The following is a 22,867-nucleotide window of genomic DNA, read 5'->3' as shown; positions in this document are numbered from 1 at the left end:
CCACCCTTCAGGTAATCAACTCTCATTTCATCAAGGTGAGAGGAGTCCCTCTTGTACCATATCGTGACCTCTTCCTTCCATGTCCAGTGCTCTCACCACTGTGCATGGACCAGAACTGCTTTTAGGGTTCCTCTTTTAAGGATGCTTTGGTCAGTTCCAAAAAAGTGACAGTCTCTCCGTTTCGGGACACCAGTCCCCCCCAATTTCACCCCCTGGGGCCGAGGGGTCTTGAGAACAGAGATCTTCCTCTCCATCTCTGTTCACACCACTCCTTCACTGCCCTCTCTTGGCTCCAAGCCATTGCCTCCCCTGAAATGCAGTCTCCGTGTCACAGGAAGAAAATGGGTCTGTCCATGACTATACAAGAAAAGAGTCCAGCCACAGGCCACTCCATCATCTCCTCCCACCTAGGATTCTTCTCAAGGTCTTCTGACATCCTTCACTTGCATGAACTTTTGTCACCCTTGCCTATCTTTCTCTATTTCATCTCTATCTCTTTTCCCCTTCAGATCCAGGAGGATCAGTGTTTGTAAGGTTTCCATTATTAAGGGTTAGAAGCTCGGGCTCTGTCTGCCCAGAACTCCCATGGCTGCTGGCTGCCGGGCATCTTCTCGCCGCACCCCCCCCTTCTCCTTCAGCTGTGCTCCTTCGGCTGTGCTGCTGGCACAAGATATCAAATTTCAAGGTGGCCAAAGCACAGGCACAGTCTCTCTCTCTCTCCCCCGGGGGGGCTGCCCGATGCCTCTCATTGCTCGTCCACCCTTCCATCCTGCAGCGGCCTTCACCCCCCTTCTCTGTGCAAGGCTCCGGCCAGCCCGCAGGGGAGTCTGACCTCTTCACCTACCAGAACCCAGAGAGCTTTCCTCTGGGAGTCCTCTGCTTTAACCCCTGTGTGCTCAGAGGCGTATCCATGTCCTCAGTGGCCACACCAGGTGCCAATATTCACATCTGAGCACCCACTGGTTTGACCACAGCCTCCCAAAGAACTCATTTCCTTTTCAAACCAGGACGCTAGATTTTACTGATCGCCGCAGACTCAATAGTACACTTAGTTTTAAGTCTGCTGAAGAGCACCTAATAGATCTCTGATGAATGGCCAATAATAGCAGCATTAAATATGCAGTAGAATGATTTTAACAGGGATACACCATTTCCTTAACCTAATGATTGATTCTTTTAGCATAGTAAAACCTGTCAGTATTAAGTCAGATAGAAAAAGTACAGACTTCACCTGTATGCAAGGGCTCCTGCAAAATGACTTTCAATGTAAGTGTCCATTACTGGCTTAAAGTGGTGAAACTTGCTGTCCTGCAGCAAATTTATTATGTGAACCTAAATGTGAGAGAAAAAGAAAAAAAACCCAACACTTTTTTTTGTTGTTTTACTTGGCTTTTAGCTAGTGCTAAGCATGATCACAAAATGAAACTTACCAAGCAATCAAATACTTTTGATCCATATTTTTGAGAATTTTCATCTAAAATACCAAATAAAGTGTCTAGTGTATCTTGAAGAAACTTTTGGGAGAGAATAAGAGTGTTATTAACAAGATACTTCTGTGACATAGAAATACATTATTTCCTTCATATCATCTAAACGGATGAAAAGGTATATACCTTCACTATTTCTGAACCATCAATTTCTTTTAATTTTGAGAGGCAACCTGCAATTTTGTCTGGGTGGGTTCTCCACTTCAGAAGGTCAAGCATATCTCCTGCAAAAACAAGATGCAAGATTAAAGTTTGAAGCAAAGCAGCATTTCATATTTTCAATTTTACTATTACAGTCCACTCAGCAAAATTTGGCATCATTAAAACAAAAGAAAACACCTTCAGATTTGCTACAATATGATCTTCCCAAGAACACATTTTCATTCCATTCCGTAATCGTTCCACCAATACAAACATAAGAACATGGTTCTGGGTCACTAAAGCCACTCTCCTGGGGCCACTCTATCATGCAATCTCATTCAGATACTATCTTAAATAAAGCAATTATTTGCCCTCTCTCATGCCATTGAAGGATGCCTTCCAGGTTACTCTCTGACAGCCAGAAACAATCTCCTAATTGCTAGCTTGAATGTATTTGAAGCACTCATGTTTCTATGTCTTTTTAGAGATCCAACACGATGCCTCTAAGATCCCACTTGATTACCAAGTAAAAAATCTCTTCTGGAAAATGAACTATTCTGAGCTAAAAAATACCTGAGTAAGTCCAAACTTTCACCTGTTTTAATTCTTTGTCCTTCAGCTTTCTTAACCAAAATGATAACTACATTACAGATAAGATTACATGATTTTCTTCATCATTACATAGTTTTCTACATCATTAGCAAGCTCAGGCACCTCTTGTAAACACCTGATATCTATGTTCTAGAACTTGAATGTCTTTTAGACATATTTATGTCACCAATATGATGCTTCTCCTGTTTAACACTATTCAGCTCCCTGGATATAGAAGAACCCCCAGGAACCTTCACTAGGATATCCTGCCTTTTCTACCATTAAAGTCAATCTAATTTCTATTCTTTCTTATTAATTATTTAAATCAAAGTTACAATGCTTTGCTGTATCATATTTTGATTTTGTCCCTCTCAACTGATGAGACCTTTCAACAACATATCAGCAGAAAATTGTCTCAGATTTTGGGGAAGTTACTCTCATCTCCACACCCTCCCAGTCCTTTAAAACAGAGATCAATCCCAGAGATTTCTTCATATCTAGTAGTATTTTCCATCTCCTCAGGAAGGAAATTCCTTTCATTATAGTGCAACCTTCCACTTCCATTTTAACTTTTATTTGCCTATTTGAAAATTCTTATTTCTAATCTGTATGTTTTCTTATGTGCCGCATTGCTGAACTGCTGCATTTCCTCTTGATAGTAAATTAAAAAAAAATGAAAAGAAAGATTAAGAAGCTTATTCTGGCATGATTTGTCTTTGATAAACTCATCTTACAGCACATCTGAATCAGTTACATGTTGACTTTTTCATCCATGATTTCTTGTAAATACTTCCATAAAATTCATCATGGAAAGATGGCCCAATGAATGTGGCCCAAGATGGCCCTTCCATATATCTTACATGTAAGTTCTACATTTAATAGTCTTTGAACACATGTTATTGCTTCACAGATGTACTAAAAAGCCCACCTTGCTATAAGATTGAGAATTTCTTGTTCCATACCATTCAATATCCTAAAATAGTTTTGCAAACTTGGCTTGGTTTTTCAGCAGTTTTTCCTCTGCATCTGCAGAGCTCCTTTCAAGCTGTATTCAGTAAAAGCTACACATATTTTTGACTGTTAAATTAAATAAATTCCAAATCCCTTTTATATTCAAGTTTACTACTGCCACGCTTCACTGACCAGCTTTTCAGAAATTCTCAATGCCTAGTGGTCTGAAGCAGAAAACCTTAATCACCATCCAACCCTTCCATCAGTTTAAGCTAAACTGCAGTCTGGCTGATCACTGCCCTGCTCTATGTTAGAAGGAGCCGGGGCTTCTGAAGTGCTCTCAGTAGTTATTAAAGTAAGAAGTTAATAGCAAGTTTTCCTCCTGGTTCAGCATCTTTTTGGCTGCTTTCAACCACAGACTGTTTTCACACTCAAGTAATACTTGAACAACACCCATCTTTGTGTCATCTCTTTCCTGGTTTGCTCCAGGGAAGTTCCTCTATCCCACAAAAAAATGAAGTAATTTACTTTTTTACTTTATTAACACTAAATAAATCTCCACCTATATTCAAATTTTGCCACAGATGTTAATGGTAAAAAAACCAATATAAGATTCCACAAATATTTTGCTGCCTTAATTGCTTTTGATGGACACAGATTGTTTTGATGCATTTATGTGCTACATTTTTGTTTTGCTTCAAGCTGTGTTGGCATGGAAAAAAAAGATCCTTGAGCTGCACTGATGAAGAGTGATGAAGAGTCCCACACATGCATCAGAGACACATCCCAAAGGTCAAGGACAAATTATAGCTCTTATTATTCTTTCTGTCAGGAATTTTTAAGAAATAAGATTTACAAATCCAGTGAACTACATTTGTCTTTTGGATAATTAAATGTACTTCCACACTTCAAGCCTCAGCTCAAGCTGACAAGTAGCAAGATTAGCTGAAGCTGTAAGTTCAGAGCAGGAAAAACACTTCTTTACAGGTTTGCTGTAGGAACTTGGTAGAAAATAGTTAACACTCAATATTAGGGATTTGTTGGGGGATTTAAAAAGAAAAAGAAAGCAAATGTAAGACACTCACTTCAAAGGACTTATTTCAAGGGAAGTGCTAAGGAGGAAAGACATTCTAAGATAACATTAGCAAATAGCCCAAGCATAAATGACATGAATAGAAAATCTGACATGTGAATCACAAGGGGAACAGAAAGCAGTGGGTCATGTAGTTAAGAGACATGAGAATAAAAAATTGTCCCCAGAAATAGGCCCACTAGGAAACCATAGTTTTGGAAAAAGGAAAAAGTCACTGGTGATGAGTAATTTTGCTGAAGAATAAAAATATTTCCAGTGCATTATCTTCAAAATAATCAAGGCCTGTATATTTTAAATAGGCTGCACCTGACCTGTTATCCCTACCAAACAAAACACGTCCCTTCTCAAAGCATGCAATTTAAATCCAAAGAGCTCGGTTTAACAGAAAATTTAGAATCATGAGTTTAAGGAAGTGGTTTGGGATGATTTTCCATCTCCCTCATATAAGTCTTGAGATGTCAGAAATTGACTTGTTATGACACTACTACACTTCGGGAGAAAAAGATTGAATTTACAAACTGGCAGTCAGCATGTCTCTTCCAACAGGCTGCCTCTGTGGTCACCAACACTTCCTCCATAAGCAGAGTTATTTGGAAAGCTGCCCAGTGCTACTTTTGTTTTATTGATTCCCTGTGGGTTTTTTTTAATGCAGCTAGAAGGATTACACCTCTGCCATGCTGTATGGTGTGTTGCTGTGCTACTGAACAGCTACTGACCAGGGATGCCCCAATCAGTACTGAGAAATGAGTGGATGCCAACAGCTAAAATATTCAGACTTACTGGCAGGATCCTGACTCTCTTGCAGCCAGTGATCCCTGCTATATGTCAAAAACGAAGACTGTTTTGGTAACTACTCAGTAGAAAAATACTGTGCTCTCAATTGCTCTTTTGGGGTTTTATAGAGTAATGAAAAATATCTACCCATCTAAGAATATAATAGAAAAAAAGCTAGTACAGTTTTTGCTAACTATCCGGGATCAAAAGGAAAAGAGAAGGAAAAACTAAATAGCAGAAAGATGAGATAAGGATGCGTTCTCAGCCATGATGAACGCAGAGACTCCCCTGGTTAGAAGGGCTCTAAAAATTGTTTGGAAATAATCCTAATAACCCCTCCAAAGTACGCAGGGTAAGGAAGTTATGGATCCAAACAACTAGGAGTCAGCCTCCGTCCCCCAGTCCCCATAATTTTAATATGCATGAGAGCTGATGGCACGTGGGAACAATCAATGAGAGAATGACAGCTGAGTAAAATTTCCCAGCAAGTGAGCAAAGCTGCAGCCTAATTCAGTCACACCCTTTACAAGTCTGGTTTGGGGCCCTTGCCCACCCCATAGCCAGACAACAAAGTAATTTTTAATTCCTTTTCAGACTGGACATCGTTGTTTGTAAACAACGGGTGAATCTCTGAGACATTCAGAAAAAATCTTCAAACTTAAAAACAAATTAAAAAATAACCAGCAATTTTCAAAAATACCAATACAAATGTTTACTAAAGAAATTAAATACACAGATCTTTTTAATCCTGTATTTTTTAATACATAAGCTACATTCTCTCAGGGATAACTGAAGTAATGCTCACATGACCAAATATCCACATGCTTTGCTCTATGTTCATTTTCTGAGCATGCAATAGATTTTGGCAAATTTTTGTTTAAAAGAATGGGGATTTGGAAACTCACCAAGATGAACTTCCCAAAGAAGATCCTTGGAGAAAATATGAGCCTGTCTATTGAAAATATTTCCACCCTCTGAAGTACTGCTGAAATAATTGTTAACTCTTTCAGAGCTGAAAAGGGGATCAATATTATTCAGATATTCTACACCCTCTTACTCAGAATATGGTTAAAAATAGGAGGAAATTTTATGCCCTATGTCACACATCTATTTACAATAAGTACAAAATAACTCCTGTACTGTAAATAAAAATTAGTATTAGAACCCCAGACAACAGGGCAAGTGAGACACTTCTAAGTTTTAAGTTTTATTTATCAGTGAGACACTTGTAAGTTCCAGGCAGCACTTTTATGCATGTGTAAGTACCAGTAGATTATTCTAATTTCCTAAATCAAGGCCTTTAACTGAAGCAAATTTAGTCTCTGATTCCCTATTAGCTACCTTTGGGAAAATCTTTCATTACTAAGGTAATTGCTATGAAAATACAAAATGGGTGTGTGCAAGGAAACAAGCCACTTACTGGTTGCACACAGTTCTATGTTGCACACTTGCTAACAAAGGGTGAAAATTAAGAGCACTATTTCAACTTAAAAAGCTGCTCTAGTTTTTGTTAAACAACTATAACCAATTTGCAAGCAGTTAGCAATTTTATCATACACAGAAGATGGGTAAAGTCACAGATATTCACACAAAAGAGAGATCAAAGTAATAATATAAAATTGTGGCTCTATCAAAGAATGGTCAGAAACACTTTACCAAGCAAATACACAGTATTTAGAAATTTTTGGAAAACTGTTCCACAGTTTTTTGTTTCAGTTACAGGTAGTTCAGTTATGGCAGGTAAATGAGAACCTCAAGAACTTTTTACATAACACTGGTTAAGAACTTTACACAGAGCACTGGTAGAGAGTGCACACACATGTATTTAAATCTGCTGCTCCTTATAGCCAGTGTATAAACTGTTTTAAGTAGTAATAAATGTTTGTTGGTTTGAAGAGAAACAAAAAAGCAATATATGCCTAAATAGAAACAAACTGCTAGGGCTGACAATAAGTATTTCATAAATATCTACAACAAACAGATTAAGAGGTTTTATAAAGCAGCTGGGTTTTGATAGTTGATTCCAGAAGTGCTGCGTTTGATTCCAATATCACGGTCATCTAAAAAGCATTCCTGAACTACTTAAAAACAGTGGTTCATCATGATCCATTTGTTCCCATCTGGATATAAAAAAATTATGAAGAAAACCAGTTCACAACATAGATGGAACATAAGCTAGTTTTGAGTACATCCATGCTTGCTTAGCATGGAAAAGACTAGCTATCACACTCATTTCAGCTCATCATATTTTAAATAATCAACATATCCTACCATTTTGTGTGAGTTTGGTGGAGCAGAGAAAGGATGTAATCCAAAAGGACTCTTTAGTGGTTTTTACTGCTTGGCTGTTGTTTCCTAGGGATATTCCCTTTGAAAAGGGGAGTTTGAGGTAGCGACCAGAATCCTGAAGGTTTGCATTTTCTTCACACTGTGGAAACAAACCAGTTAAAATAACTGTACTGCAGAAAACAATTGACCAAATCTCTAAATTATATTAATCATTGTTTCTCTGTCAGAAACTGAAGAATTTCCACTATGCCTGTTGCAACTTTGGTTTTAGAACATAGCACCATATATTGACATTGAAGTTTAACAAATTTGCACAGGCTGCATTAAATGAATAGCTACAAATCTTCACGTCGAAAATGAAACTTTATCTGGGAGCACATAAAATCCTCTGAACAAAGTGACAACTGTTACATGTGGAAAGAGAATTCTACAAAGTTAAAATTACTTACCTTTGTGAAATCCATTATAACACAATGTGATATAATAGCAAGACTTAGGAAAACCAATGCACAGAACCACATGCCTAGATTCAATTGCAGTTTATAGGTATATTCACCTTTTAGGAAGGTGAGTATTAAACAATCAGCAATGGATATTTTAATGGTGACAAGATTATCACTCATTTGATAATCAATACAGACTTTCTCAACCTAATGTCTCTGGGCATTTAAAGTAAGTTCCAGTGGAATCATTACTGCTAATGACTGCTAATTCAAATTACCTTGTGTACAATTAGTTCATGGGTGCCATCTGGCAGAGTCCTCCCATTTTCCTGCATCAGGGGCACAAAAGAAAAGCCAAACAACTTCTTCTCACCCTTTTCTTTTGCTGAAATGGATATATAAATAGCAGCAGTTAAAGATAATAGTATACTTTTTAGACAAAATAAATGTACACAATGCAACATAAGAAAGTATACTGGAGCTGCAGCTAGTCAAAGATTATCTTGAATTGCTGTTCCAATTTGCACATTGTCTCCTGTAATGTTCTTTTTTCTCTCACTTTAAATCAGAAGGGAGTATTCTGAAATAATTTAGTATATATTAACAACAAATAACGTAAGCCACCAAATATGCAATCTTAGCAACATAGAGAAGTCTATCCTCCTCTGTGAAACCTGTCTCTCATGCCTCTCTCATTCTGTGGGAACACAGAATGTGGAACCAGTCAGAAATTTTTACCTCAAAATCATCTCTAAAATGTTTCATAACATTTGAAAAATTTTAGAATTTTGTAAGTAAAAAAAGCATTACAGAGAAAGGTCATGCAGCTGTCTTTTCTCTGGGGTGTTATGGAAACTCGTGTGCTGCAACGGGGGGACTAGCAGAAGCCATGAGCACCACTCACTGGAACAGTGCCGAAATTCACAGCGGATGTGAGCTCCTCTGAACTTATCCACAGGAATAGGAAGTTTCAGCAGCTCAGCCCATCTGGGGCCATTGTTGTGATAAAGCACAAAAGAATGGTACTCGCTGGCTGGTGGCTCTCCGGAGCCAAATGAGATAAAATCCTAATGAAGAAAAAATATGATTAAGGACAGTATCTTATAACCCTCAAAAACAGCAGCACTTTTTTTTTTTTAAACTTGCAATTAGAAGATCAGAAATGTCAAGAATCATTCACATAATTTAGAAGAGAAGTGTTTATCAGGGGGTACTGGGTGATCAGGGAGGCTTAAGCAACACGCATGTTGTGGATTCCCATGACACAACACGGCCCTGCCAATTTCATGCCCCAGCAACAAAGAATGGAATGAGATCAGAACAGCCCAGGCTCAGATCTTCAGTCATCTGAAGTAAGCCTGTAACCCTGGCACTATTAGTGGTATGTCCCAGCATTAGAAAATAAATGTGGATTCTGTGATCAGGAAGAAGCAAAGTGTTGGCTGCCTTTACAATACCCATGATGGACTCCCCATAGCAAAGTAGACAAATGGTTTTGTCTAAAGTCCTGACTTGGGGATATCTATTAATCCTCTGTGGGAAAAGTAAAGTGTAGCTTTTGCAATTATAATCTCCATGTCATGTTTTTGTTTAATATATACACACATACTTATGGTTATATATATATAAAAATAAATAAATATATACATATATAAATAAAGTGTATCTATATTGGATGCCATGGATCGATATGCACAATTTCACTTATGAAAATACCACTTTCAAATTTAAAACAAAACAAAAACCATATAAAAATATGTGAGGAAAAGTTTGAATGTGAACAGTAATCTTTTTGGTACAGAAAATTTTTGAGAAACAGTCATCTATTGATAATTAAAATTTAAACCATTGCCTGTTTGTATGCTGTCACCAGTAGCATACAATAAAATTTGAAGATGAGAAGGAACATTATTTTTTTTTTTTTTACTGATACATGGTGCTGACTTCTGCAGCAAGAATCCCTAATATATTAAAATCAGACACAAAATTCACAATCATCAAGAAAAGTTGTTCTGTGCAACATAAAAAAATTGCATATTTCTAAGAAGAATTCTTAGGAAATAAAAATTTTCTGAAACTTGATCTCACTTCAACATTTTCCAACATCTTAATGGAATCATCAGTTATTTGGTTGGCAATTTTATGGGTTTATCCCAATCATGTAATTCATCACAGAAATAAAACAAACATATACTAAGGTTTTATATAGACATTTTAAAAATGTTTTAAGCAAAGTGGAAACACTTTGAATACCTAAAAACAGAAAAAGAAAAACGTGGCTTTTCCAAAGCATTTTTGTATTCTTCAATCAGTGCCACAAAAGAAGACTCAAATATGAAAAAGTGTATCAAAATTAACTACAGCAAGGAAAAACATAAAACAAAGATACCTTTAAAATTTGACCACTGCTGTCCACCACATGCATAGTCACTTCCACATTTCTGGCCACACTTTTCCCTCCTTTCTCAAATTCTCCTCTTTCTACAGTGATATATAAATCATTCCTCATTTCACCTATCAAAAAAACAAACAGAACAATATGTCCAAAAGTCAGTCCAACTTGCTTACTTTTGCTTTCAGTACTTCAGTAGATTTTCATTTTCTCTTACAAAGATTAGTGCTACACCCACAATTTATCAGTATTTTTGGATTTTAAACAATAATTGTTTCATAAACCAGGAAAAGCAAAAGATCTTCATACCTCTCAAAATCCAAAGGTTATTTGCCATACTAAACCAATTCTACGGGCTTCTACTCATCTGTTGGGTCTGTTTGTTTCTTCATTGGCCCCTTGAGCTATACTGAAGCCAGGGTCTAGCTCCACCTCCTTTAATTCTTCTTCTAATCTAAGGCAATAGTAATGTGCTTCCTTTCACCTGTAATTGTTATAGTTCTCTGTTTAACTGATTACAACTTTTTTTCTGCTTAATCTTAACAGGAAGTGTATTATTTTGCAAAAGGAAAAACCAAGAGGTTGGTGTTCTTTCCATTAGAAGGGCAGTCATCCCAGATTGTGAGCATTACCATTTGTAATCTAAAAAATCTCAATATATTTTACATTAATAGGGTGTTCCAAAGCTTTTGAGGAAAAAGTTTGCTTAGTTAGCTTATTTTTAGCTTGTTGGAAAGGCTTCTGAGAAATTACACTCTTCATCAGGACATTTAAACTACAAACCTAATACAGACACTACCCAAGTACCATATGGTATGTACAAGTACTGCTAGCATATCTAAATTTAAATTCTTTGCACGTTCATGCAGTATCACACTAAGTAGTCTGTCAGAATATAAACAGATCATGTGGACTAGATCAATAGTAATTTTATTTTGGTTTCAGTTGACACAAATTGCCAAGTTTGATGAAAAGGGGAAAGAGTGGTTGCAGTGCGGACAGGACAGGGGGAAAAGCAGTACTGGTGGTGGCTGAAGTGCCCTAGTAGGGAAGCCCTTGTTCTGTTTAAAGATGCTGAACCTATTTGTGAAGAGTCTAAACTAATCCAGCTCTTGACAAACATTACCAGAACTACTTTTGAAGCAGTTGGACTTTCCTTATGAAAGGCAGAACAATGAAGGATGAATAGCATCATAATTAGGAAAATTTTCTAAAATTCTTATTTCTGGACTTTGTTGAAACAGAAATTGAGAATATATGTTTTCATCCAGAGAAATGCAAGTTTAGTGAAAAGGGAATATCATCTTTTAGTAAGGCAGATTTTCACTCAGCATTGCTGAAAGTGTGATTGTTTAGTATATTTACAGGTGTGCGACTTGGAAGGCAACCATGGGATGTGTACTTGTATTGTGGGTAAAACTAATTATAATATATGTAACAGAAATAATTCATGCATCTTCAATTTCTAGCTTCATTTTAATTTGCAAGTAGAATTTGACTTGCTTGAGCTTTCCACAATACTCTCATATTTCACATTCCTTGCATTTTACTGCATGCAACTCTCCCGAGATTTTTAAGTAACAGAAACCATGATCTTGCTATAGTCATCTAATATTTTTATAATATTATTACATTATTACATGCAAAATAATTAAATTATTCCCCTGAAGCCCAATCTAAATGATAAAAAGAGTTAAAGAAGAAACTGCCATATCACAAATCCCTCAAGACCCACGCCCATAACAAGGGGGGAAATCTGCTATTGTATTAACTTATTATCAGTTACCTGCTGAAACAATCATGGGCAGAGGCTAGAATACAGCAGGACAGAATCAACAGAACCAACACTAGACAATATTCATGAAGTCAAGGATGAGAGAGCTAAATTACTAGTAAGTAAGAGCAACCACCAGATCAGTCTCTAGTTTCCCGGTGGGAAACAGGTTGAAAATAATCAAAAGGTGATGGTTATTCATGTGATGGACTTGTAAGAAAAAAAAAAACAAACCAAAAACCAAACACAAAAGCAATCTCAAAACAAAACCCAAACACAATCCCAAAACTTTCCAAAGGATGTTGTGAATGTAAGTAATGTAAAAGGATAAAAGGAAAGGATGGAGAAATTGTGGAAAAAAGATCAGCTACAGGATATGAAAACAGCAATCGTAAGGACTCAGGAAATCCCTTGAGTTGAAAATAGCTGGAGGCTGGGAGAGCATCAGGGGGCAATTACCATACTCTTATGTGCAGACTCAGCTTTTATAAAAATGCCATTTCTCCATCTTCCTTAACAGAAATTCTCACTCCAAAATTTGAGATTATCTGTTTAAATTAAGTTAGGGCATTCTTTTGTGAAGAATAAAAAACCACTTCCCATAAAAAAAAACATTCGAAAACCTCTATAAAGCATTCAAACATCAGCAAATTGCTGAATCTATCTATATTCCTCTAAGGATCTTTCTTATTTATGGCAAATATAACTACACATTTGATTATAAGAATATGGATCATTTTTCTGTGGGATCTTTGCCTTCACCAGTACACTAGACAGATTAAATGAACTCCTTGTCACTGAGGTAGTCAATTACAACCATAAGTAGCACTGAAAGGCCAAGTCCTGCTGAATGTCTGAGCTCTGAGGCAGACTTTGGTGAGTACAAATGGAATCTTCAGCATTACTCAAATAAATCTTACAGGTGTATGTGTGCTGAGACTTTACAGTGTTACACTTCACCAAATGTGAGGAATCGGCACAGAAATAGGAAGGGCACATTTCAAGCAGCATAATACATCAGATTTTAATTACTGGCTGAAAAATACCTACAGAATTAAATCTCTATCAGACAAGAGGCTTTAGATGAGATGAAAAAAGCAACACACTAATTCCAGCCCATTTCTGTGTTGAGAAATAGTGTCTCCTTCTCCAAGCTTGTTTCAGAGAAAACATCCAGTGGCTGTTTTCAACATGAAGTTTGGTACAGGAATAAACAACTGAAAACAATACCAAAAATTGTGCTCAGCTTTTGAAGTGACAAACCTACCTCCACCTATAATGATAGTGAGTGGTATGAAAGATCTAGACCACTTGAAAGCATTTGCTTCAAAAGAAAGGGCAGCTCATTTCTCCCTGCTCTCATGGAGCATTCCATTCCCTGGCCCCTGTTATGACAGCTCACTTTCACCTTTCTGAATTTAGGGCATCCAGACTGTGAAATGAACATGCAGAGAGCAACATCCAGTTAGTAACATTCTTAGCCAGAGTCAAATCCCACTGTAAATCAGCTTTGCCTAGGACTGTCAGTTTTCTGGGAAAGAAACGACTATCAAATAGTGAATCACACACATTTAAAATCATTAAACATTTTCTGTGAAGCCCAGGGTCTCCTTAGAAGTCAAAGATACTTCATGTAGGTTATGAGCTGAGTCAACAGAAGCTGGAGAAAAGCAAATTAAAGAAGTCTTGTGTTGCATTTCTGTGTTATTTGAATGATTTCACTGCTTAAAAAGCTGTTTATCTTGGTAAAGCTACTTTCTAGACACTATTTCAAGAAAAAATGAGGTCAACATGTTACAACCAGCATAGGTAAGACAGAATTGCTGTACATCGAGTGTGAGATGGTAAAGAACAAAGAAGAAATAAAAAAGATGGTGTTGGTCCCTATGAGAGTGGGAAGTAATAAGCTGTTTCTTGGAAAAAAAACAGAACTGTGAGGATCAAAGAGTGTATCTAGGGAAGCTGTTTGTTCATCTGACAATCATGCAATTGAATGTGTTGAAAAGGGTTATATTCTGTCCTAATTACACAAGTGACCCAATGAGCCCAACACTTTAGGACTTCTTAGTTAGCACCCTATGATTTCACCTTTTCACCAAAAGCAGGCTGACAAATTCCTGCAAGAGTTTCTAATGTTAAGTGAGGGTTAAAGCCATATGGAAACTGAAATTCCACGGAATTTAACAACAACAACAAAGTCAAGCTGCAGGGGTGTGAATACAGACATGACATTTTGACGTAGCACAAGCTTTCAGTGCACATTCTGCATGGACAGCCACTCTGGTATGTGAATTTAATTGTAAATGAAAGGTGTTGAATTGAAATGTCTGAGTTGCTAAAGAGAAATGTGTACAGCACAGCACTGGCAGTACCTGCCTCATGGTACGGTCTTGCCAATGCATTGTAGCTTTGAGCTGGCAAAATTATCTTGAAAGCACTCTCCATGGGCTAGGAGAGGAAAAACTCCAAACCCCTCCTGTCCCAGCTGTAGGTGGGACATGACACATTACCAGATACATCATAGCCCAAGAACTGTGACCTACAAAGAAGCAAAAGCTTCATGACTTCAATGCAACTCGCAATGAACTGTACAAGGGCAGAATGGGGGCGAGGGACAGACATCTGATCAGCATCAATTACATGCAAAAGTCTAATATTAGGAACAGGAGGAAAGGCCAAGTAAAGTCAAAAACAACCACAAGAAGACTGCTGGGGGATGCAGTTAATGGGGGTCAGCCCTCCTCAACCTGCCAACTATAAACTACAAATATTAAATAAGCAGTAAAGAGAAAAGAGCCAGGAGTAATTTCCAGGCTGGAGACGACAATGTACGCTCAAGGACCTACTATGCCACTGCAGACTTTTATTATGGGATGCCTCTGCAGGCTCCCTTTCCCTCACAGTTTGGAGGCTCCATCATCACTATCTAGGACCTGTGTACAAGCACTGGTCTCCTGCTGCTTCCAAGTTGGAGCTGTGTGTAAAGTGCCCCCAGCTCAGAGAGGCTTAACTGCATCCACTGAACTTCAGGTGACAGGAACAACACAGGTAATCACTAGTAAGGAGAAGGTCAGATCAGTACAAGCCTCAGGAGAGCCTTTGTATAAATGTACCATTTGTACTGTTATTTTTATAGAAACATTTGCACCTAACCTAAGCATCAAAGCAATGATCTTTCATCACAAAATTGTTTTTAAACTTCCAGTGACAAAGCTGTGAGTTGCAACTGCAAAATGTATATTATAACAAGACTTTTGTCATATTTCTAACGTATTTAGAACTTCAGAATCTCTTGTAGCATATTAATATGAAACCAGGTTTTCAAGCAGAAGATAGCTGTCAATGATCAAAGGTAATATCTTTGTTAGAAACAGGAGTTTAGTTTGCCAGTTATCCTCAAAAAGCTCTCTAGTGAAATAAATTCCAATTTCATTGTTTAGCAGGGTAACAAAACACAGCATGACTATATTTGAACAAGCATCTCTGATAGTTACTGCTGTCCTGACAGTGGCCACTAATTTAAAAGTAAGTATACAGACCTCACTAGGAGCTTTTGTTTGGAACTGCTTTTTTTGAAAGCTTTGCTCAGAACTGTAGGACCTTTAGAATCATGAATTGCAAAAGAGCAAAAAAACCTAATTTTGTTTAAAGGAAGTTCCTGTTCATCTACATCTATATAAAATACAAGCTAATGAGATGCTTTATACTGTAAGAGCTCTCTTGAACAGCTCTTAAAAAAATTTCAGTTGTAGGCACTGAAAATCTCTGGATGTGGCACAGACAAAATGGTATTAACCCAGAATGAAAACCTTGTGGATGAAAACATTCTAGAGAAAAGATCCTTAGAATACTTTGTAGAATGGGAAAAGAGTTGGGTAGCAACTGCCAGTGGGAGGCTATTAAAAAAAAATCTAATAAAAAAAAAAGCAGCAGAAGGTGATTTTAACTTTTAACTTGAGGAGAGTGCTAAGGAAGCTTAGTAAAGCTTTCCGTCTTGCTAACCCCCTTCTGGCAGTTGAACTTTGATGATTTCATCGTCCAACTTCAACGCAATGAACTGGGACATCTTCAAGTAGAGCAGGCTGCTCAGAGCCCTCTCTAATTTGTCCTTAAATGTTGCCAGAGATAGGATATCTACACTCTCTCTGGGCACCCTGTGTTGGCATTTCAACCCTTTTTAAAAAAACTGGTGCAATGTTTCCCTTTTTACAGTCACTGGGTACTCCATGTGACTGCCATGACTTTTCAAATATCATGGAGAGTGGCTTGGCAACTACATCAGCCAAGGGACCATGGGATGCATCTTGCCAGGTCACACAGACTTAAGTATGCTCAGATTCCTCGGGTGATTACTGTTTTCCTACAGAGGGAGGAACTGTGCTCCCTTCAGTCCCTGCCTTGAGATCCACAGATCTGAGAGGTTGAGAAGAGAGACTTACAGTGAAGACTGAGGCAAAAGTATTGCTGAGTACCTCAGCCTTTTCCTCTCATCTGCTGAGACTAGCTTACCAGTCATGTTGATCACAAGGAGAATGGTTTTCTTTTCTGGCTGAAATACCTACAGAAGTTCTTATTTTTCTTTGCATTCCATTGCTGATTTCAGCTCCAACTTTGTCTTAGCCTTCCTGACCCCATCACTACACAACTGGGCAACATCCCAATATTCTTCCCAGCATACCTGTTTGTACTTTCACTGCTTCTGCATTTCCCTGTTGTCTTTTAGTTTGACCAGCATGTCTTCACTCAACTATTCTTTTCTCTTGCCTTCCCTTCCTGATTTCTTACACATTTAATTTAAAAATAAAAATTAATTTTAAAAATTCAAGTTGAGCAATCTAGGATCATTTGTGAAAATTATAATACAGAAGAATGTTATCTGAGAGAAGAGCATTCTTAAGGACAGCAGCTCAGGAAGACACACAGGCATGCTGCATTTCACAAAGAATTTCATCACTGTAGGAAATGAAATCCTATTACTGAAACAATTTCCTTTTTGTTTTGCATTTTAGAAGATATTGAAAGACTGACTGACTGCTTATCAGGGAATATATTCAGCACTTTCAAAAAGGGGGGCAAATCTCATTGACATGCTTGAAGCTGCCAGTGAACAACTGTGACAACCACCAGTCAGCTGTCTGTCCAGTGCTTTTTCCCCACAGAGCATACCTTCCCTTTTCCATCACTGAGGCAAAGAACAACCAAGCAAATTCTGCACACATTCACAATATTTTTGAATAATATATGCACATGACTCAAGAATGAGAAACTGCTTTATTTCGTGCTTAAATATACACATACAAAGAAAAACTCAGACTGAGACCTTCTGGGTCACACTTGACAAAGAATTATTTGGGGCAGGTTGTGTGCCTGTATTTAAGTATATTATAGGGGATAGGCAGAAAAAATTAAGGCAATTTCTACTATTTATATACTAGCAGCTACTTTACATATTACAACTGGTATTCTTGTTTATATATGGGAAATTTAATTAAAACAACTCTGCATATGTTACGATTTTGGGAGCATTGGTCACTTTGAAAACACCACTGCCTTTTTATTATTGGATTAATCAGACTTGGGCATTTAAATCACAGATGAATAAACTGATTTTTTAGTACTCTCCTCAGTTACTTTACTTTCTTTTTCTAATAAAAAATTATCTGCATTTTCACCTTTACTGCAGAAACATTCAACGAGCTCTAAGACACACTCAACAGAAAACATCTGATTAAGCAAATGAAATGCCCTTCACAAGGAATTCTCAAACAAATATTTTCAGATTTCAAATGGATTGTACATTTGCCACGTAACACCCAATTGTTCTGTGACTTTTTTCTCTTCCTTCTAACAGTGAGATGTAAAATAAGCTGTTTTAAACAAGCAAGGAATAAAAGACTTGTGAACTTTTTTCAACAGAAAACTTTGACCTGTTGATTTTGTCTACCTTCAAAATAAAAAAAAAAAATATTTCCAACAGAATTTTGAAAGACTGTTTGCTTTAACAGAGCCAAAGCATTCATTTGTTAGTTTGCCAGTGTTCCTTACCTGGTTTATCAAAGAAAAACTTCCAAGCCATACCTATCCTTGCATACACCTCCCATTCATCACTGCTACTTATTCTATCCTCAGTAGAAAGCCAGCTTATTCTTCAAATACTATAAACTGCACAAGACCCTTTTCCCTATTCTTCATTTCCAGAGATTTTAAATCAAGGGAAGTACAATTAAATTCTGGCTTGTCTTCCCTTTCCATAGTTTTCTTCTATTTTTTTCCTTCAGTTTCTAATGAACCAAAACAACAAGACAGAGGAGATGGAAAGGAGAAGGAAAACAATACACAAGTTCCTTTCACTTGTCTAACCAAATACATCATATCCTTCTTTTCTCCAGGACTTGTAGAAATGTTAATTCCTTCAAAAGATAAGATTAAAGTTTTCAAAAAGCATTAAAATAGGATGCAGACGATATTCCCCCTAGAGTACTACAGTTTCATGAAAGGTCAAAATGCAGGGTGTGTCTTTACTCCACCATATTGCTCAAACATATTTTGTGTAACTAATACATCCAGTGGCAGAAGTCAAATTGAAAATGTTTGTACTTCATATAGAACAAAGAAAAGTTTGGAAAAATTCACTCCACTTCTTAAGGGAGAAAAAAGGTTGAAGTGTGTCAGACATAGATTTCTTCTCCTAGAATCAACAGCTCTTTACTAACTCCAAGCTCGCTGGCAGATACAGACACTTACCATTCTGAGGACAACATATTCCATAGCTTCCTTTACATTTCTGCAGAATCTTTTTCTATGCTTTGAAAGAATGAATGCCTCTAGTCAAAAATCACATAATATTGATAATGAATGTTATCACAAAGATAGCATTTTGTGAGACCATTTGTATGAAAGGCCAAAGATTCTATATCTAGTTTTATTTTAAAAAGCTTCTGAAAATAGTAAGAAAGGTTGGTGAGTGTGTACTTGGACATGAAAAGACCTTTTAATAATCCAGATGAAAGCATGATTAGTACATTCAGTAGCTTTGAAGGACAGAATTTGATGAGATTTAACTGGACAGCAAAAGGACATCTAATGAAGTTAAAAGGTGACAAACATAAAGCAATGCAGATGTGATGGTAAAGAAATTCAGTTACTTTTACTAAATTGAGCATATGAAAGCTTAAGGTAGGAAACTCAAAAGCACGGCAATATCCTGGGCACCTCATTTTATCTGCTAAATGAGCAGAAACTGCAAAAAAGAAAAAGACAATGTTGAAACAAAATGCAGCTTTTAATCTTGGACAAGTAAGTTTGAAAGAATGAAAATTCTTCTACAAAAATTAATAGTGCAGCTGTATGTAGAATTTTTAGCAACGATATTTGTCAATATTTATTGCAGAAATAGAAAAGGACCAAAGTTTTAAGTATTACAAGCCAAGACTTCTCCAGTCAGGACTGACTAGCCCAGATCTAGATACTAGTACAGATACCACACTAAGCTTGCATGCAAGGTAAGCACTGGTCAATGCAGAACTGTTGTAGGGATGCACCAATTCTTCAATCTCTTCTAATATCATATCAGTTTAATAATTTGGATGGACAGGAAGAAACATTAACTCTTATCCTTAAATTAAAGCACATTGTGATCAGCTAGCAGCAGTGGTAATGGCACCAGTTCAGATCATAAGCTGAAAAAAGGATATCTAACTGATATCCACCTGAGAAATTCTTTTGAGATGTCAGCCAACAGGCCAATTGTTTACACACCAAAAAATATATTTCATGGATAAAGACATTTTGAGCTGCTGTCTCTACCTTTCAAAATCAAATCCATAGCTCTTTTAAGTCAGAATTATCTTGTTATATTACTATAGACAAAGCTGCATAGAGGAAGTTTGTAGGTAAAATCCCAATAAGGAAGGCTTGGACCTCACTGCATTGCTTAGTGAAAAAAGTATTCTACAGGAAGATGATGAGATTATTTTAAGTGCTTATGTATCACACTGAATGGATTTTGTCTTTGAATGTACCAAGTAATTAAGACAACAACTACCAGTAAACTACCAGCAACAGACTTAGCACTGTTAAGAACAGTGTAGCTTCAGTGAAGTAAAGCAGATGCAGTTCTGATCTGGAATGCACAGCAAAGGAACACATGCACCTTTATGAATGCTTACCAAACAAAAGTTCAGTCTGTTTACAACTCAGAGGCAAAGTGGGCATCTAGTGAAGTCAGTAAAATCCTCATTTAGACAAAAAGCTATGCTAGGGTTTATTCCAATTCTATAACATCCAGGCAACACATATGAGTGATCAGGCTTATTTACAGAATTAGATATTTTCCAGAGCGGTGCCAAAGAGCATGTACATGCACATGTATAACACATGAGCACGAACAGCACCGAAGGCATGCACTGATACAGGTGCTCTAAGTCAAATGTGGAGAGAGATTCCATAATACTGAACTACATAAAATAGCAAAAAAGCTGGTAGAAGTATGCACAGAGAAAGGGCTTTCACATTTCATTACCTATCATGTACGTAAATTTAACTTAGGTGCTCCTCAAAAGTATACTACATTTGTAAATATCAAATGCTGAATTTTCTATACTAAGTAATGATGCAGTTGTCAGGAAATGGTGAACACAGAAACTCAGTGTGCAAGCACACGTGTCCTTCAATGTTGTACAAAGCTTCCTGAGAATATTGGCTGTATATCTGCAGACAACCACACTAGAATGCTGGAATAGAATTTACCAATGCTTGCGTGGAGTCTGCCCTGAAATCGAGGTCAAACCTAGAAAATGCATATTGATTATCTTCACAAGTTGTCACTTTCACTGCCTGCCCTTCTTTTGTTGGCAAGAATAAAGTGAGTTACCTATTTCACAGCCTTTTTGAATCATAGACATCTACTTTTTTCCAGCCATCTACTTCATTTCCTAAAACACTTGGAGCTCTTCATTAAGAAATTCCAAGGGTCCTGGATAGTGTATTTTGTGGCTTCAGCCTGTCAAACTGCATTGACACAAAAAAGCATTACTCTATAAAAACATGCACTAGTATTGTCAGTTTTGGTTTGGCACGTATGCTGATCCCAGTTACTTTTCACAGCAAAACCTCCACAGAGAAAAGGATTGGTATGACAAAAAAAAAAAAAAAGGTCAGAGAGAGTTTACATACACCAGAATAGGAGAGGGACTTAAAATACAGCATTTCTAAGAGAGATACTGCAGTTTAGCAGCATGAAGCATTTCTTATTGAATAATTCAAGAGACTCTTATTCACAACACTAAGTGCTAATTAGCCACAGCAACACCCTTTCAACAAAAATATAAAATAAGATCTAATTAATGACCATTTCTAGTGGCAAAAGATGAAGTTCTCTAATTTATCTGTGGGAAAAAAAAACCCAGAAGATAAATAGAATGAAAGGGGAGCTTTAAATTAAAAAAGCATTTCAAAGGCTAGATTGCTGAGGGCATTTCAGGGCCTAGGGCATACTACTCTGTTTAGTCCTTGAAACTCATCATTGCAAGACTGAGATGATTATTTCTCTTTAGGAGAAATCCCTTCTATGCCAGCAAACAGAAGTTGTAAATTATTTAAACTCATGCATGCATACAATTGGACTGAGAAAGCAGTATACCAGAACCCATCTATTATTTTTTAAACTAAAACAGTGACAAAGTGAACCTGCATAATTCTTTGAAACTGAGTCAAGATACTCCCCCCCCAGCAGCTGATCACACTGTACTCTGCTATAACATGTTTCTTGCAGTTTAGTACATTGCATTATTTCTCAAGTGGAAAATGAAGGGATAAGAGATCTATTTATAGAATTTAGCAAATTTGATAACACAGAGCAGCAGGTCACTAAATCACAGATAACTGGGGAAATGATTCCTAATGGGAGTTACAGTGTGCTCAGTAAAACTGCTTCCACTGCTATCTGCCAGACTATCTACAACACCCATTTTATTCAAATTCCAAATCCAACAGTAAGACAACAAATAAAGCCTAGCTAATAAGCCATAAAATGTCAATTGAATTGCTTCCATTAGGCATATATATATAAACCAACTTCAATTTAACTGGCACCTGACTAATGCATTTCATTATCCTAAATACTGCAGTTATACCATTTTCATTGTAGTGCTGAAGCTGTTTTATTAACTTGTGTTATGTGCATGTTTTAAGTGACCAATAGCGCTGATCAAGGATGCAGAAGGACAGATGTTTAATTGGCAGTAAGCACACAAGAGTGAATTCTCAGTTGTCAAGTTCCAGGCAGAAGTTCAAGAGAAATACATGCCCACAGCTAAAGCTGAGCCTCATTACTGAGTTTCAAATGTCTGTTTAAGACCTCCTCGATTAGTGAAGTATGAAAGTTTATTTAATCTTGCCTCAGAACCCTAGTTTACTTCTGATTTAGGTCCACAGGAATGCAAAGACAGATCTTTATATGAAGAAGATAGTCCCTATTAGAAATCTGAAAGTCATGGGGATGATTTACATTTGAGAAAGTCAAGACTGTGTGCGTGGACTCAGCTGAAACTAAGAGGTGAGCTCCTCCCTGCAACATTTCTCAGCAACAACATAACACCATAATCATGCCAAACTGATCTGCTTGAAAGCATGCTTTTCCTTTAAATAGACATTTGCTTCCTAATTTTCAGCAACCTTCTGAATGTTTACAAAATTTCATTCCAGGGATCTAGCTATAAATTGTTCTGCAATCTTCTTCCCATATTTGCTTCCTCACAATCACATTGACACAATCTTTCCACCTTCCTTAGCACTGGTTTAAGTATTTGCCTATTTTGTCATATAATATACACAAAATGAAGTCTCTACATCTATATTGTTATCAATTTCCAGTCATTTCCAGTATTGGAGACACAAACCTCATGAAAGCAGAAGCTGTACAGTACTAGTGAA

General features: G+C 37.1%; 1 protein-coding gene across 4 annotated transcripts in view; it reads right to left on the bottom strand.

Annotated features, from left to right (window-relative positions):
- DOCK4 (dedicator of cytokinesis 4) overlaps nucleotides 1-22,867 on the bottom strand; it is a 222,853-nt gene that overhangs the window by 72,496 nt on the left and 127,490 nt on the right. For all 4 annotated transcript variants that reach the window (XM_038154588.1, XM_038154590.1, XM_038154589.1 and 1 more), the window contains exons 14-20: nucleotides 10,159-10,283; nucleotides 8,674-8,836; nucleotides 8,048-8,154; nucleotides 7,309-7,465; nucleotides 1,614-1,711; nucleotides 1,431-1,514; nucleotides 1,232-1,332 (exon numbers count right to left, since the gene is read on the bottom strand). In XM_038154588.1, coding sequence (XP_038010516.1) covers nucleotides 1,232-1,332; nucleotides 1,431-1,514; nucleotides 1,614-1,711; nucleotides 7,309-7,465; nucleotides 8,048-8,154; nucleotides 8,674-8,836; nucleotides 10,159-10,283 — 835 coding nt within the window. The remainder of the gene's footprint in view (nucleotides 1-1,231; nucleotides 1,333-1,430; nucleotides 1,515-1,613; nucleotides 1,712-7,308; nucleotides 7,466-8,047; nucleotides 8,155-8,673; nucleotides 8,837-10,158; nucleotides 10,284-22,867) is intronic.

The sequence above is a fragment of the Motacilla alba genome, chromosome 1A (genome assembly GCF_015832195.1).
Source record: "Motacilla alba alba isolate MOTALB_02 chromosome 1A, Motacilla_alba_V1.0_pri, whole genome shotgun sequence".
Lineage (NCBI taxonomy): Eukaryota > Metazoa > Chordata > Aves > Passeriformes > Motacillidae > Motacilla > Motacilla alba.
This window is presented reverse-complemented; position numbering and strand designations above follow the sequence as displayed.